This window comes from Scyliorhinus canicula, chromosome 6 (genome assembly GCF_902713615.1).
Source record: "Scyliorhinus canicula chromosome 6, sScyCan1.1, whole genome shotgun sequence".
NCBI classification, from domain to species: Eukaryota; Metazoa; Chordata; class Chondrichthyes; order Carcharhiniformes; family Scyliorhinidae; genus Scyliorhinus; species Scyliorhinus canicula.
In genome coordinates this window covers 71,517,853-71,535,117 of record NC_052151.1, presented here as the reverse complement: position 1 = coordinate 71,535,117, position 17,265 = coordinate 71,517,853, and the positions used below count along the sequence as shown (strand labels likewise).

At 38.3% G+C, this 17,265-nt stretch overlaps 1 protein-coding gene across 4 annotated transcripts in view; it reads left to right on the top strand.

Annotated features, from left to right (window-relative positions):
* Positions 1-306: 306 nt before the first annotated feature.
* The window catches only part of tfap2d (transcription factor AP-2 delta (activating enhancer binding protein 2 delta)), a 105,313-nt gene continuing 88,354 nt past the window's right edge, over positions 307-17,265 (top strand). Inside the window, exons 1-4 of one of the 4 annotated variants that reach the window (XM_038799478.1) lie at positions 307-1,142; positions 1,472-1,612; positions 3,880-4,377; positions 7,250-7,310. In XM_038799478.1, the coding sequence (XP_038655406.1) occupies positions 1,544-1,612; positions 3,880-4,377; positions 7,250-7,310 (628 nt within the window). In that variant the 5' untranslated portion in view covers positions 307-1,142; positions 1,472-1,543. Of the gene's footprint in view, positions 1,143-1,317; positions 1,613-2,387; positions 2,470-2,763; positions 3,476-3,879; positions 4,378-7,249; positions 7,311-17,265 lie in introns of those variants that run through there. The other 3 variants (XM_038799477.1, XM_038799479.1, XM_038799476.1) reach the window with 3 other exon arrangements.

Below are 17,265 nucleotides of genomic sequence, written 5' to 3'. Positions count from 1 at the left end.
ATATTTGAGTATTACTGTGCATCTGGTACAACTGGTAGGTCTGACTTGTGTAGGATTGAATTCCCTTCCGTTTAACTACGCAGTGTGCCCGCCAAATTTAAAACGTCTGACACAGCAGACTGTAATGGTGATTAGGTGCGTTGCTGAAGAATGTAATCATCTCTTCAGATGGTTTGCGGTTTATTAAAAGACAGAATTAAGCTTGAATCTGAGCAAAGATTAAGTAGTAATTAAGACGTGAAAAAACAAATTCACAAATAGGTTCATTAGGCAAAAAACTCATGTGTAATATTCTTAGGATAGCTTCAGGATTAACTGAACACTCCTCGCAAACTCACTGCAATTGGCTATTGAATGCGTACTGTACAATTGCAACTGAATTGTGCAAAAGCGAAATACAATAGAATGCATTGCTCGTCAATGGTAAAACGTTCAGGTAGTGTTTTTTCAGAATAATTCCAATTGGTAATTACACATTACGACTTCCAATCGAAACTGGAATATACAGTCCAGCCAAATATTAACTATATCTTCATGTGTATTCGAGATAATTTGCAAATTCACAAATTGGCAAATAATTTATTGTATCAACCTGTTCACTTTCTGTTCCTAATGTTAACGGAATTCCACACCGTAACAAGACAGCCTAGTTATATTGTCAGATTGCAATTGTAGTGACATTTCTGAGATTTTTCTTTTTCAGATGTTTCTAGCAGATGGCTTTGCCCGAGATAATGGATACTTAAAGCCAATTTCAGAGCCGCTGCGTTTGTTGTGGAAATGCTGGAGAGGCAGAGTCTGTATAAGTCCATTGGCAAGAACTGAAACTATTTTCAAAAGCGAAATCAAAATGTTTGGAATTCAAAACATTACTTTTCTCCCCAACACTACACAATTTTCAGACACACGCAACACAACACTAAATATTATCAGACGTTCAAATCGCAACTTGGCTTTTATTGAAGTCTTATGTAACCATACCGACACCTGGGCAGAACCGTTTCAGTTATATTGCTTAAAGTACTGACTTGTTTCCTCTGATTTTTAAATGTTATTAATGTTGACAGCGCACATCTACTGAGAAGGGAGCAAGTCAATTACCTCTGCAAGATGACTGAAGCGAACTGGACTGATATTGCAAGGTGGATATTGAAGCAACACGGTGGTATGAAGTAGCAGACCTATATGAAGTGTGAACAATTTCATTTCAACAAAGTGACATCTATATATATATATATATGTCCATAAATAACAGTGAAGAACATAATGTGATATTTATGGCTACATAAATATGTATCGCTGTTATTTATGGATACATAGATATTTTGTGCAAAACTCCCAAACTGTAGAATTATATGTGGGAAAGTAATTTTATGTATGCCTAATGGTAAACACATATTTACTAAGCAATAATGTACACATGGTAAACCAATAATGAGATAATAATGAAACTTGGCCCTTTCTCTGTCAGGATCCTTTCTTATTTTGATTGTTGTTTCTCTATGTGGAGAAGATTATAAATACATTCAACAGAGCTAATGTAATGTTGAAGGAGAAGAAACTGACCTTTCTCCACGCCTGGGCGATCACACTTGGACTTCACACAATGGAGGTAAATAGCAGTCGTGTGCCTTTGTCGATTTGTACAAAGGAAAAGGGGCCAGGGTGACAACTCTGGTTAGTCTGCATGAGCAAAGCCGAATAGTCTGGCAACCCCCCACACCAAAAACTTGTTTTTTTATTATTCCGTAGAGTTCAATGTTAGATCGCCTGCTGCTCGTTAAAACACAATATCCTATTTCTGAGTCTTGCACAGGCTCTATTTAATAACTACCAGGAAACAGGACATGCACATTGTCCTCTTGAACCTGTCCCAGCCTTCTAGCAGAATGCATGTTGTTTTCAGTACAAATTTATCAATGACAATTGGATGATATGATGATAGTTTGTACATACATGCTGAGTGAAAATCCTGACTCAAAAATGAATTAAAATGAGTTATATTGTTGGACGGTAGAATTTTAGGGAAAAAAGTGCTTTTTAAAGTTTAATGTTTTAAAAAGGCTAAATTAATAACCTAACTTTAAAACAAACACATGCCCCGAACACGATAAGCAACTCTCAATCATCCATGCAGTGAAATATTCTAATCTCCAGATTGTAAAATGCATCTCCCTCCTACGGTAGTTACTGAAACAGTAAAAATAGTGGGCTATTTAATAACCGCGTCATCATAGATGGGAGTGTCGATCCGTCCAATTACCCCGTTCACACTCAGTAATAAGAAAGGACAACGTTTTCATTTTATTGTGATCTCATTTGATACATTCAAGTCGGAAAAGTTCCAGCAAGTTAACCGAAGTCTTCTTAAAATGTGAATGATACCGCACTTAATACAATCACACAGCTATATATACCAAACACGAGCATTAGTTTATTTGCAGCAGTGTGAAAATATAACGAAAATAGGTGAATTGAATTATATTTGCAGGGCGTGTTAAAGATGATAAAAATTGAGATAAATATGAAATACCCATGTTAATAAGAACCCGCGACGAGGGTTAAATCATGAGTAATAATATATTTCCTGTCCACTGCCATATGAGAAAACCAATCAAAATGAACAAAGTTAAATATATGCAACACTCCCGGGTTTCGACCTGGTATAAATGTTTTCCTTGATCTTTTTTTTTTAAAAACGTGTATTTCTTGCTTTAAAGCTAATAATCGCAGAGTTTTGTTTGAACACAAAACTATCACGTTTTTCTTTAAAATGTAAAATATATCGGAGCCATTATGTAGTGGGATAATTCTAGATATGCCAAATTCGTCCGCATCACTAACAAAACTGGGTGTTTTCGTTCCAAAATCACTGTCGCCACATCACTATTCAGAATACTGCCGATTTAATAATGCCAGGTTTTGTATTTGGCTATCGCGGGTGAAATCTCTACTTACTTTAAGCAGGCATGATGCCATAGATCCGACAAAAAATATCACTCCTCGCCTTCGAAAATTGCAATAAAGGCAGACAAGATTGGGCATCGCAAATCCACCCTTACCGGAGAAAAGGACGAAAAACTCCCCTGTACAATTAAACAACTTAGAGCGAGCTCGGCTGTGATGAGGAGAAGATACTATATTTATTCCGCGTCTCCAGGGATGCAGCGCTTGTGTCTATTGTCTTCCCAGTTCAATGCTGATGCTTAATTTTCAAAACTTATATATTACCAAGGGACCTACGCCATCAGTTCAGAAAAAAAAAACCCGACAAGTACAAAATGTGATACAGGGAGTTGCTTTTGTGCAGAGGAAACGTTATTTCGCCTGGAATAGACGGAATTTTCTGGGGTGTAGCGACAGAATATCATTTTGGGGGCAAGTTGAGTGTTTTTTTCTGAACCTGCTCGCACTGAAACCCCTCTTTGGATTGAACATGTCAACAACGTTCCCGGGTCTGATCCATGATCCCGAGGTATTTTGATTATGCTGACGATATTTTGTTTTTATTACATTTCTGAAGCTGTTGTGATCAATTAAAAGTTACTTTTCCTGGCTTTAAGAACACGTTTATTCGTTATGACATCTGTCGTCTGTGACATTCGTTACAAGGCAACAGTTGCCAGAATGGGGAAAAAATGTTTTCCCTATAAAAAAAATGGAAAGTTAAGGAGCCAGATTTCGATAAAGCGCCGTGTATTGTTTGAAGGGATTTGAACGTTTTTCATTGGTAATGGACAGGTTTAAGACGTTTACGGTTACAGTTTCTCGAAGGCTTTATAGTGTTTGAGCGATTGGTTGGATTGATCGCATTTTCGTACCTGGAAGGTATATGAAATGTCAAACCAGATTTGTTTTCTATTCTTTTCTTTTTCTCAGATACGTCACGATGGATCAAACAGCTATCGCCTGATGCAGCTGGGATGTCTGGAATCAGTGGCAAACTCTACAGTCGCCTATTCATCCTCATCCCCTTTAACGTACTCGGCGAATGGAAGCGATTTTACTTCACCTTATTTTTCCACCAACCATCAGTACACCCCTCTCCACCACCAGTCCTTCCACTATGAGTTCCAGCACAGCCACCCGACAGTCAACCCAGATGCCTACTCATTGAATAGCCTGCACCACACCCAACAATATTACCAACAGATCCACCATGGAGAGCCTGCAGACTTTATCAATCTTCACAATGCCCGCACTCTCAAATCCTCGTGCCTGGATGAGCAGAGGCGAGAGCTGGGCTGTCTGGAAGCTTACCGCCGACATGACCTGTCTCTTATGAGCCATGGCTCCCAATATAGCATGCTCCCAGAGCAGAGACTTCTACCAGGTCCAAATCTAGGGCTACAGCCTCCAGGATCTGATGACATGCAGGTAAAATTAGAATTAATACTAATGATCGAGCGGTTCCAAACTGCCCAATAAGAAAATATGGATTCGTTGTTCTTCCTCGCGGCTTCAATTTTCAAATCCTGCCGATTTTGGGTCCGCTTTATGTTCCCACCCCCTCCCCCAATAAAATAGCGAAATGAACTATCCGGTGGTCTTTGTCTGCTCTCGCTAGTTCAGAAAGGAGCAGAGCAGACAAAGATTGCGGCAGTCAAACTAAAGCAACTCACAACCAATGGAACTGACCGGTACAATGCACAACACCATCTCATTGGTGTTGATACATTTCCTGTATCGCTGTCCAAACTCTGAACAAAAGATAATATTATAACTTTAAAAAGTCCATTTCTGATACTCCATAAACAACCGTGGTTTCTCTACCATGGAGGTGCAGTCACTTAACACCATTGACTTGCATCGGTGGACATTACAAACTGAGCCGAAAGAAGTAAGAACGGCAGTGTGGCGAACATAATTATACAGCCGTTATTATGGTCTTTCTTTTTGTCATTTTTTAATATCAGCTGCTCCAAAGTTTATTCAAAACACAATCCTGAAGTGTAGCTGCCCCATGCGCCTCCCATGAATATTCAACTCGTCTATTTTACATTTTACCTATTGCTTACAAATAAAACATACTAGCTGGTCGGTGGACATTCCTTGCTGTGTAACGTGTCCTCAAACTCCTCCCAGGAACTTTCCGAATCTAACAGCATGAATAGAAAGCAAATAAAGAAATGACATTGAAATGATCGAGGGAAATAAAAGTAAATGCGCTCCAGTGCGGTTTAAAAATAAAGCTAAGATGAAGGATCGGGTTTTGAGAAATGTTTATTGCACGAAATAATTAAATCAACTCTTTCATTCTAAAAAAAAGTACTTTTTCCACCGAATTTCGGAGTCTATATTGTGGCACTGATTTGTTTTCAAAATACTGAACCCCACAAACTAGTTGGAATTCACATCATTCTCTCTTTTTAAAAATTGTATTTCTAATGGGCAACATTCGAACATTATACTCACGTTAAATTCCGCCTAGATTTCTTGTTTACCGTTTGCAGGACTGATGTTCCTCTATTTTTAATGACCAGTGCAGTAAAAGTAAGACTATGAACAAGGCTTTCCGAGGATACCTCGCCCGCTGCAGTGCTCTGTGCATTTCCCTCTCAGACACTGTATATTCAGCACACACGATATTTAAAAAAAAAACTTATCTCCTGCATCAGGAAGGATATTAAGACGATTAATGCACGTAAAACGTGACTTTCTCCGTTAGTTTATCAAAGCTAGGGCAATAAATGAAATAGCAGAATATCAGACCGAAAACCAGAGGATAGAGTTGGCGTCCCCATTAGAGAGAAGTTCTCAAATTGGGGCTTGGAAAACCTTAATTCAATGCAAGGCATTCTGCTCAACTAAACCCCCTTTATGTTGTTTTTTTCCCTTTACTCAACACGTCTGGTGCTGAATTTTATACGTGTGCATTTTTGGCTCTTTTTCTGCACACAAAGCGTGGTGTTTTTTTGTTAAAGGGAGGATTAGGGAATTTGCAAGCGGGAAACAATAAGAAAATGCAATGCGCGCGAGCACCGTAGTTTATCCAATTTTCGACTTTATGTCACCCAGCTATTTACTTATGCAACGTCATCTGACCAGACGAGTTATTCCCTTTCTTTAAAACAAGAAAGGGACATGTGTAAAAGAAAAGAGAGGAGAGCCGAGTGAAAGGTTTATCGCCAACGGACATGTCTGTTATCCGGCTAAGTTTTCGTTCTTGTGTGAATTCTGTGGTTAAAAACAACTCAATTCTGTTCCTGTATTCCCATCCGCAAAAAACGCCGGCTTCCAGTTTTCTGCTCGCATCCTCGCCAATTTGTTGAACTCAAATTGACTGCTTAAACAGTTGAACAGATGCAAACGCTCTTTCGGCAGTGGACGTATCTTTGAGCTCCCTAAAAAGATTTGTTCTGGCGAACAAAAGAAACTGTCACACCTTTTCCCCGTCACGAGTTTAATTTATGCTTGATCCAGGAGTTTTTTTTTTATATTGATTTTATAATCACTTTAACCCCAGAACATAAGGGAAAAAAAAGGGCCGCGAGTTTCTAAAGGTTTACAAGAGCGCGTCAATCGAGCTGAAACAGGAGAGGAGGAAAAACCGCAGCAAGGCAAATTCGAGCGGTCTTTAGTATGCGACACCTCCCTCAGAATCCTTTTCAAACTTCTCCATGGATTAGACAGGCCAAGGAGCTTTATTTTTAGAGAAATTGGAAATCCGTGCGTAAACAAAATAAATGTTTATCATTAATATATAAATAATAATTCCAGCCCCCAAACCGTAAAACCATTTCAAGCTTCCGTGGATTTATGGATTTAGCTGTGATCTGCCTGTTAATGTCCCTGAATTAATTGTACTTTTGGTGAAGGGGAGAGTATTTCACAGAATTAAAATGCTTCATTTGGCTGAAGGATTCGACCGAAGATTGTGCATTTTGCTAAACAGGCGGCTTGGCAAGAACTAGATGTAGCAATGCTGTCCATTTTTCATAAAAGTATATTTACCAGTAAGTTTTCCTGGTTAATGAGATGTATAATTAAACGTAGAATCTTCTATAATCACGTCAAGGCCAGATGTTTGTGCAATATATGGGTATGCAAAAGACCAAAGTGGGAGGGCAAAAAAATAGATTTTGGTTGGAGAAAGAAAAAACGATGAGATTATCAAAACCGACCCATAAAGGAGAAGTGAGCGCCTAGCAACATTAAACCTTGTCGGCGATCTTTTGATGAAATGATAGACGGTTCATTTGTTTTAATAGCAGCTTCCTTATCTCGTCTTTTGTGTTTTCATTTGTAGAACTCGGTAGAGGCACAGTGTGGATTAGTTTTAAACGGTCAAGGTGGTGTAATACGGAGAGGTAAGTCATTTGTCTCAATGTTTCTTTGGAGTATGACAAGATAGCCAAGGCATAAGTGCTTTCCCCCAGAAGTGAGCCGGCCTTTCATGCGGATGCAAACCGCACTACCTTTTATCAGCCCTGAAGTGGCACAGGTAGCCAGCCGGTTGTCACAGGGAGTAGGGAGAACAGCAAAACACACGAATATACGCGCTGAGATCTTGACCTGTTCTGCTGTTGCGGACGGATTGCCCAGACTCTTGGAAATCCGACCGGAACCAACAATGTTATAATGCTAAATATCTGATTAGCCGTAATTTGAAGAGCAACTGGAGGTTGTTACAGAACTGGCAAGTGGCCCTTTTTTTTGGTCTGCACAAGGATGTGTTTTGCTTTCAAATTTACTCGGCTGATGTTGAATGCCCTGTAACCCAGTTGGGAACATCCCTGACATCATGTGGCATTTACTGCTGGTACATTTCTTCAAACAACTGGGGTTGTGAGATAGTACATGGCCCTACTTATCGAAAAAGACCCAAATATGGGATCAAGTGAGGAGCAAATGGTGTAAAATTAAGTTGATTGTTGCTGCTGTACAACGGAATGAATTAAACTTTCAGAGCACACTCCGCTCGTTTCTACCATCGTGAGGCAGCAGATGTTACCGGGATGTGCATGTCTCAATGATCACACATTGAGGTTCTTTGGAATATCTTAAAGGTACAGGAACACAAGGTAGAATTACGATCGAGTGTTTTTTCCCCCTCCTGTTTCTGAGTATCTCCGATAAATGACTCAATTTCCCCATTGCCCATCCATGTTGGACACGTCTCAAAGCCGAACTGCAAATGTGACAGAAATTGGCTTTCCACGTTTCCTACCCTTGGGTATTGTGGAGGGCTGTCATGTTAAAAACGAGTGAAGAAAAATTAACATGAATTTAAATTACGATATATTTGGTTTACTAATTAAAACAGGAAGTATTAAAAATCACAGAATCGCAAGACTTTTCATTTTCATTATTGCAATATTTTGAACGTATTCAGCATGGAAACCTTAACCGTGACGGATTTCCCAAAATTATAGATTGCATCTATGTTACTCTTTGTCAGGTGAAAGTATCTCGCTTATGTTACTTGGAGGAGCCTTATAAAAAAAAGATTTGCAATCCCCAAGTATTTTTTTAAAAAGCCAACTGCGGTACTTAGAAACGCCATGAAATCTGTGTGCAAGTTAGTGGAATTATAGTCTCCGTGTAACTGGCAATTTGAATTTAGCATTAAGCCTTTCCATATGAAAGTTTGAAGATTTGCTGACCTTGAGAAGTTTCTAACACGTTGTCCAGAGAAGAACTCTTGTCATAGTGCTTTTAAGATAGTTTGAATCTACAAATGACTTGTTTTTAAAATCGTCCATTGAAGCAGAGAGAACATATTTAGATGATTAATATTTAGTTGCAAAATACCTTCTCGTGTAATATGCAATGTAATATGAAACTGTAGATCTTAACAACACATGAAATAATCATTATTGATTACACATATTATTAGCACGACCGATAATAAGGAATACTTCATCTTGTCGATATTTGGCGCATCGCTTTTCATTGTAACGGACATTTTTGCAAGTACTTCATTAGCTTTTCTGATATTTCACGGCTCAAATGGCTATTCGTGACTTGTACAAATTAAATGCCATTATTCTAAAAATTGTTCGTGTAATCTATACTGATTTATAGTAATATCTCAATATATTCAGAAATAGGGCCAGAACAAAAGAATATCAGTTGGTGCTGAAAACAGCTCCCTTCGCTTTAATCCTTATTCACGTCAAGCACCTTTCAAACCACCATATATTTTCCGGTGAAAATGGTGCGTTGTATTGGCTAATGATCCGTATTTTTTGAATTGAAATTTGGAATAACCTTATATCGAGTGTACTAAATAAAAACACATAAATCGGCGGGACGCTGATTTTGCTCAGAGTCCATAACCACAAAATGTGAATTCAAACCACCCATGAATTCTAAAAGTCCCTACCTTAACTGTGTTCGTGTTAGCCTCGTGTTTATCTCAGCTGAAACATTCCATATAATATTCAGAATAGGCGCCGCGAATCTTGAATTCATACCTTTTAATATTTTCATGAGGACTGTGATGATGTTAGCCAGTGAGTTGTTAGTCAACCTTTGTAGTTTTGTTTGCGATTGAGCAGACTAATCTTTTGGCTTTCTTTCTCTGGGCTATTGGACTATGGCGTATGACAATAAATAAGTAATAGTTCCTTAAAGGCCGTCAAATCTGGGTGATATTTATCTAGAATTCCTAAAAGCTACTTTAAGAGGAAGGGAGAATGCTAATGATCTCACACATCAATGCGAGGAATCGCTGACTCCCTTTGGATTTGCCTTTCTGAGACTGGGGAATATGATTCTGTTTGAAGCACCTATCCACTCTGGTGCCCAGAGCACAACTGGTGTTCTTTCTATCCACAAAAGACATAACCTTCTGAAGCCGAAAATCACACAGGTGTCTTGCGGATATCAGTGCCTCCCAAGATTCTTTTTTTTTTGGGTCAACAATTGGAAGTGTTGAAAGTCCACTCTGCAACCAGAAAGAAGCAGGGTGGAACTTATTCTCATGAAAGATGTATGGGGCAGGCTGTGGCATTGTCTATGTTGGTGAAAGAAACCACATCTATGTAAAATGAGAAACATGTCAGCCATCACTGAATGGCGTAGCAGACTCGATGGGCCGAATGGCCTAATTCTGCTCATGTCTTATGGTCGCATGATCTTACAAAATCCACATATGCTGCACTCATCAAAGTTTGAAATGAATTTGACCTAGCGTCTCTTGCAACACATTAAGAGCATTGAAAGCTATGGGACTACATGGTCAAGTCTGGATTTTACCCAGCATGTGTATTCCTGATCCAACGCTCACATAAATGTAGATAGGAGACTGAGTGACTATTTCTCACAAAAGTGGTGCTTTAAAGCAAGACTCCATATCTCCCCTCGGGTGGGTGATAACATTCCCAAGGCAGGATACAGAAACGAGCAGGGGATTGCTCACGGATGTCATAGTGAATATTTATCCCTCAACCAGCATCATTAAAAGATACTATTGAGTAATTAGCTTATTGTTGTTTGTTAGATGCTGGGACCTGCAAATTATCTGTCATATTTCCTGCATTCCGACAGTGATTATACTTCAAAAGATGTTAATTGGCTGTAAGGGGCTTTGGGGAATCTTAAAAGGAGATCATAAAAGGTGCTATATAAATTCAAGTTCTTTTCATCAGTACTATGTTTGATGGCATCATAACGAATGGCATTGGAAACGTGTCCTGTGTACTTTTGAAAGAATGGTTGTGCTTCTTGGTGGCCATGGCCTGAAATGAATTATCCAATGAGATTATGTAATTGTTCCTCACAGGGTTAAGTATTGCTCCACTGTGGCTCATGCAAAAAGAATGAAGGTATTGATTGAAAAATACAAGATGCATCTATTCCAATGTTTACCCATATTTGTTCCTGGGAGTTGTGGTAAATGCCAACTTTAGTTTGAATACAATTCTTTGGGACTATGAAGTATATTTTAAACTTTCCCTTCTTGTGAGTCATTCGGATTCATCAAGAGTGCCCTGACAAATCTGTTAGAATATGCAAAATGAAATGAAAATCGCATATTGTCACGAGTAGGCTTCAATGAAGTTACTGTGAAAAGCCCCTAGTCATCACATTCCCGCGCCTGTCCAGGGAGGCTGGTATGGGAATCAAACCATGCTGCTGGCCTGCTTGGTCTGCTTTAAAAGCCAGCGATTTAGCCCAGGTAACCAGGAAGTTAGACAAAGGACAACCAGTGGGCATGATCTATTTGCATTTCCAGAAGGTCTTTGACAAGGTGATGGACAGGATGTTACTAAATAAGATAAGGACCCATGGTGTTAGAGAAAAGGTACGTGCATGAATAGAGGATTGGCTGACTGGCAAAAACAGAGAGTGGGGATAAAGAGGTCCTTTTCAGGATGGCAACCAGTGACTAGTGATGTTCCACAGCAGTCAGTGTTGGTACCACAGTTATTCACGATATAAAGGAATGATCTGAAAGAAGGTATTGAGGGCATTGTTGCTAGGTTTGCAGATGATACAAAGACATGTAGAGGGACAGATTGTGTTGAGGAAGCAGAGAGGCTGCAGAAGGACCTGGACAGCCTACCAGAGTGGGCAAAGATGTGGCAGATGGATACAATGTAAAAGAAGTGTGAAGTCGTACACATTGGTAGGAAGAATGGAGGCATAGACTATTTCTAAATGGGAAAAAAAGCTTCACAAATCAGAAGCATAAAAGGCTTAGGAGTTCTAGCTCAGGATGCTCTTAAGGTTAACATGTAGGTTCAGTTGACAGTTAGGAAGGCAAATGCAATGTTAGCATCCATGTTGAGATGGCTGGAATACAAGGGCAGGGATCTACTGCTGAGGCTGTATAAGGCTTGGTCAGACCCAATTAGGACTATTGTAAGCAGTTTTGTGCCCTATGTATAAGAAAGGATGTGGTGGCGTTGGAGAGGGTCCAGAAGAGGTTCATAAAAATGATCCCCAGAATGAAGGACTTGTCATTTGACGAGCTTTTGGCTGGTTTAGCACACTGGGCTAAATAGCTGGCGTTAAAAGCAGACCAAGGCAGGCCAGTAGCATGGTTCAATTCCCATACCAGCCTCCCTAAACAGGCTCCGGAATGTGGCGACTAGGGGCTTTTCACAGTATCTTCATTTGAAGCCTACTTGTGACAATAAGCGATTTTCATTTTAATTTTGAGGACTCTGGGTTTGTACTTGAGGGAGTTTAGAAGGATGAGGGAGTATCCCATTGAAACTTACAGAATACAGAGAGGCCTAGATAGAATGAACTTGGGGAGGATTTTTCCAATAATAGAGACGATCCTTTAAAACAGAGATGAGGAATTTCTTCAGCCAGAGGATGGTGAATCTGTAGAACTCTTTGCCGCAGAAGGCTGTGGAGGCCAAGTGTCTTTAAGATAGAGATAGATAGGTTCTTAATTAATAAGGGGATAATTGTTATGGGGAGTAGGCAGGAGAATGGAGATGAAACACATATCAGCCATGATTGAATGGCGGAGCAGACTTGATGGCCCGGATGGCCTAATTCTGTTCCTATATTTTTTGGTCCTTTAGTCCTATAATACTATCAATTACATAAAAATTCCAAATTAAATGAAATGAAAATCGCTTACTGCCACAAATAGGTTTCAAATGAACTTACTGTGAAAAGCAAAGAGTCGCCACATTCTGGCGTCTGCTCGGGGAGGCAGGTATGGGAATTGAACCATGCTGCTGGCCTGCCTTGGTCTGCTTTAAAAGACTGCTCTTTAGTCCTGTGCTAAACCAGCTTGTGTTACATAAGACACGTGTCCAAATTATCTTCCTCCATCCCTCATTATTGCCGGGCATGCAAATGGCCCACGCATGAAGTTCGTAACTAAAACATGGAGAGTGGAATCCAATCTCAGCTAATTCAACACCCTAACACCCCAAATTTCTTCACCCAGAGAGTGGTGAATTTGTGGAATTCATTACAACAGGAAGTAGTTGGGGCCAAAAATTGAATGCTTTCAAGAAGCAGTTGGATATAGCACTTGGGGCGAAGCGGATCAAAGGATATAAGTGGAAAGTGGGTTTAGGCGATTGAGTTGGATGATCAGCCATGATCATAATGAATAGCAGTACAGGCTCAAAGAGCCAAATGGCCTCCTCCTGCTCCTATTTTCTATGTTTCTATGTAACACAGTTTGGGAGTATCTAACTATTGGCAATTGTATACCTGAACTTAAGTTAACTTAGGTTAACTTGAGCATGTGTTTCCATGCAGAGTACAAGTGCACCTTCCATATGGATATAACATGTGAGAAAATCATTATCATGTTTAAAGGTCTTCAGCTAATGTAGAATCCAAAAGTGTGTGCTTCCCAATTATTTCGATTAAAGACCTTTTGCGATAACAATGAGCATCTACAGCTATCAGGCATCCAGCTGACTGTGAAAAAAAAATCTCTGGCTTCTGTCAAAGTTCCACTGAATAAATTTGAATGGGAAATATGATACTTGAGTTAATACATTAAGACAAACTAAAACCTTTTCCTCAAGACACTGTCTTACGCCTGTTCACTTACTTTCGGACACCTGTCCCCAGTTATTAGATATAGACTTAGTGCATAAAGCCATAAGGTTCAAAAAGAATCATTTCTCCATCTTGGAAGTGCGTCTTGGAAGGTTAGCCTCTATTGAAGAAATGTTGAATTGATAGTTCTCTAGGCTTATTTTATTTGAGTTGTTACTTTTCCACAGTGTAATTTTGAAAATAAACTTTTACACTTATTCCAAATCTATATTTTAAAAGTAAAGACTTGGTATTATTGTGGTATAGCACTGATGCTGAAATCCCTCTGCTATCACTTTCAGTTAATGGTGTGCAGTGTTTAGCCTGAAGCCGCACTCTCCCAACCATCAGAACCAATAATCTTTACATTGCATAGTGCCCCAGTATCGATAGCTTCTCTTGCCTGGGGCATCTGCTTTGATATGCTAATATTTTTGAGTACCAAATTCAGTAGAGATCATATTAATGTTGTTCATACGGACTGGTGCTTCACTTAGATGAATATTCAGATCTCCTGCTTTCAAAAGAAAACCATCTCCTATTTACTGAAGTCGCATCCTTTCTGATCACCCTTGGTACTAACAATTCATCTCAACTTTCTAAAACGCTAACTGATCAGGCTTAAGATTGGATCTTTAATTAAGAAAGGTGCTTTTGTATAAAATTTCAGAAATTAAACTTGACAGCAGGCGTATTTTGAAGGCATATTGCTATTGTGCAGCCATAAGGGATGTTAGGTGGTCTATGCTCCAATATTTTTGCTATAGGGGTAACAAAGTGACATTTGGTCCATGTGTTTTTTTTAAATCTTGATGGCAAATTCCTAAAAAAGCTCCTGATTCGCCTTGTGATCATTCAGGCTTGCTGCCCCAGGCAAATTCAGCAGCTTAAACACTACTATAGCCCCTGGGCCATGCAAAAAGGACCAGACTGCCGGCAATAGCACTTTTCGATTGCTCTTGGCAACATAATATACAAACTACTTTGAATCAAAACATTTTTGGAATTAATATGAGTTGAACCCTGCTTGCTACTCTGCACTTTATGAGTGTCTGGCTTGTCAAATAATTCCATGCATGGATTTTACACCTAGTCGTGGAATAATGCCAGATCAAATCTAATTTCAAACTCGTACCATTTATAATTCAACAACACTTGTTAGACCCAAAGTATTTTATTTTCCTTTTCATTTTGTTCTGTTTTTGTCCCTTTTAAAGGAAGAGCCCACATCTGGTTTGATTTACAAAGTGTAATTTCACTTTTACCAACACACATTCACCAATGTTTTCCTTCTTTTTTATTTCATATTCAATGTACAAAGCAGCAATGTGTAATTTCTTTTCAAATTTAAAGATTTAAAATACAATCTTCAAAAAGCAGTTTTATTTTATGCGTTGCTTCATTCTACAAATCACTTCAGAAGAAGGAATGTGAATTTACTTCATGTTGAAGTGTTGCATGATTATGGTCTGTCTTCATAATATTTGACAGGGAGACGTGCAATTCAAGGAGTTACCCCTTTTGTTCAACAATGCAAGAAGCTAACAATTAAGAAAACACCAACTATAATTAAAATTTTTGATTTGCAAGTTATTAAATATGGTAATGCATTTCCAAATGCTTTGCAGTCTTGATGATAAAAAAAATTGCCTTAATTTCAATTCCCATTGAGTACAACATTCCAATCATTTGAGAAGGATGAATCACAATAATTTTCTCAAAATATCTGGACCTAAATGTGGCAACAGTTTGATGCACATATTAGTTTTCTCAATGTGCTGAAAGTCGTTTGAATACCCGGGCTTTAGGGGTAATATGTGGAAGATTTGTTCGTATTAGCCTTAATTAGCATTAATACAGACATTTGTTTTCTTCATTAATTTTTCATTCAACAAGTTTGTAAATTAATGCATGGGGCCCAGATTTACAAAAAAATAATATTTTAAGAAGCAAGTTAAATTTCAAATTTCATTCACATTAAAACAAAATAGCCTTGGCAATAAGTCAACTGGATTCTTCATTTACAAAGGCATCATACCATAGTTTGATGTATGTGAGAGCAAGCGAATACTGCCAAAATGAAGGAAATGTTAACAGTGATATTAGTGATAATCAAAGTAACACCGTTGCAATCCCATTTTAAAATAAGTGCCACGTGTATTTTTAAAATTATGTTCAGGTACCTAGGTTAATTTTTTTAAACAAAATGATTGCAATTTTTAATAAGTCATACCTGAGTGGCTTGTTGTGTATATGGGGTTGTGTGTCGGCACATACATGTGCATGCATGTGCGTAGAATATCAGGAACAATACTAATGGAAACCTTTCTCTAAATAAGTTAATTGCACTAAATGGAAAATACATAATAGGAAGAATTTTCTCGCAAGTACAATTGCTCATAAGTGCTTTAAAAATTAATGTGTTTATGACACTGTTTAACTTTGTGACCAGAAATTTTTTTTCCCCCAAAGAGATTAGAACCACTGGGTAGATTATCTAGTTTTAACAAACATCAGAATTTATAAGAAAGACTAGAATTAGTTAAGAGAAATTAAATATCTATTCAATATTCATTACTTTAAAGCTGAAGATGAAAAGGAATACATTAAAATGTAAAATAAAATGTTTCCTGCCATCCTAGCTTTGAATTTTGGAATTCTTTATTTGCATGGGAATATTTAACTAAAGAGTCGAATGCTATCTTTTTTCAAATGACGTTTTAACTCCCAAATTAACTGGACTGCTTCGACATTGCAATAACACTTAGTCAACTTTACTGATATAACCTGGTGCGTCCAACATGTTCCACACAAAATTGTGAGATATTTATATGTGATCTAATTTAATTTATAGAAATTAAATTATTGTCACTTCTTTGACATTTTATTTTGAAACAAAAATACATATTTGTTTAACACAAGGACGGGGTAAGATTTCTCTGGAGTGAGTCGATTAACAATGTCAAAATGATGCTGCAAAGATACCTCTGATTGTTATTTCCAGTGAAACCATAAATAGAGATTTCTGGATGTTGTCATAATTTATTTGAAATAACAGATTAATTTCCTTTTGATGTCAATGATGTGACTAACAAATAACAATCAGAGGAAATATTTTTGAATATTTGTAAGGCAGAGCTCGACAGATTGTTGATAAGCAAGGGAGTGAAAGGTTACCGAGGGTTGGCAGGAATGTGGAGTTGCGGTTGTAATCAGATGAGTCATGATTTTATTGAATGGGTGAACAGGCCCGAGGGGCTGAGTGGCCTCCAGCTGCTCTTAATTTGTATGTTCATATGCTCCTTCAGCTTTTAAATCAATCAGTTTCTAAAAGCACTGTAGCTTTATATTGTCGTTGCTCTGTAATGCTAAGATGCCAGGATCTAGCAAATGACATTCTGCTGCTGTTAACTTTGGATTGTATTTTGAAAGTTTTGTGGGGGGCTACTTTCACATACATGGATAGCTCATATTGCATTATAGGCACAGATTTATTTCCAACAGGTTTCATTTAAAAACACATTGCTGTAGAGATGCATGAGAATGAGGGTGCTGCATTTTACAAAGTATCAGAACGCTCCAGCCTCCATAACTCAGCAGATGTTTTTAAAATTTGGCATTTCAGTTATCATTTTCTGTACTGAAAATTAATTTTATTTTTAAGACTGAAGACTGATGTGGCATTATATTGCTCAAATATGTAATTGATTTGGGTTGGAATGGAGGAACATAGAACAGTACAGCACAGAACAGGCCCTTCGGTCCTCAATGTTGTGCCGAGCAATGATCACCCTA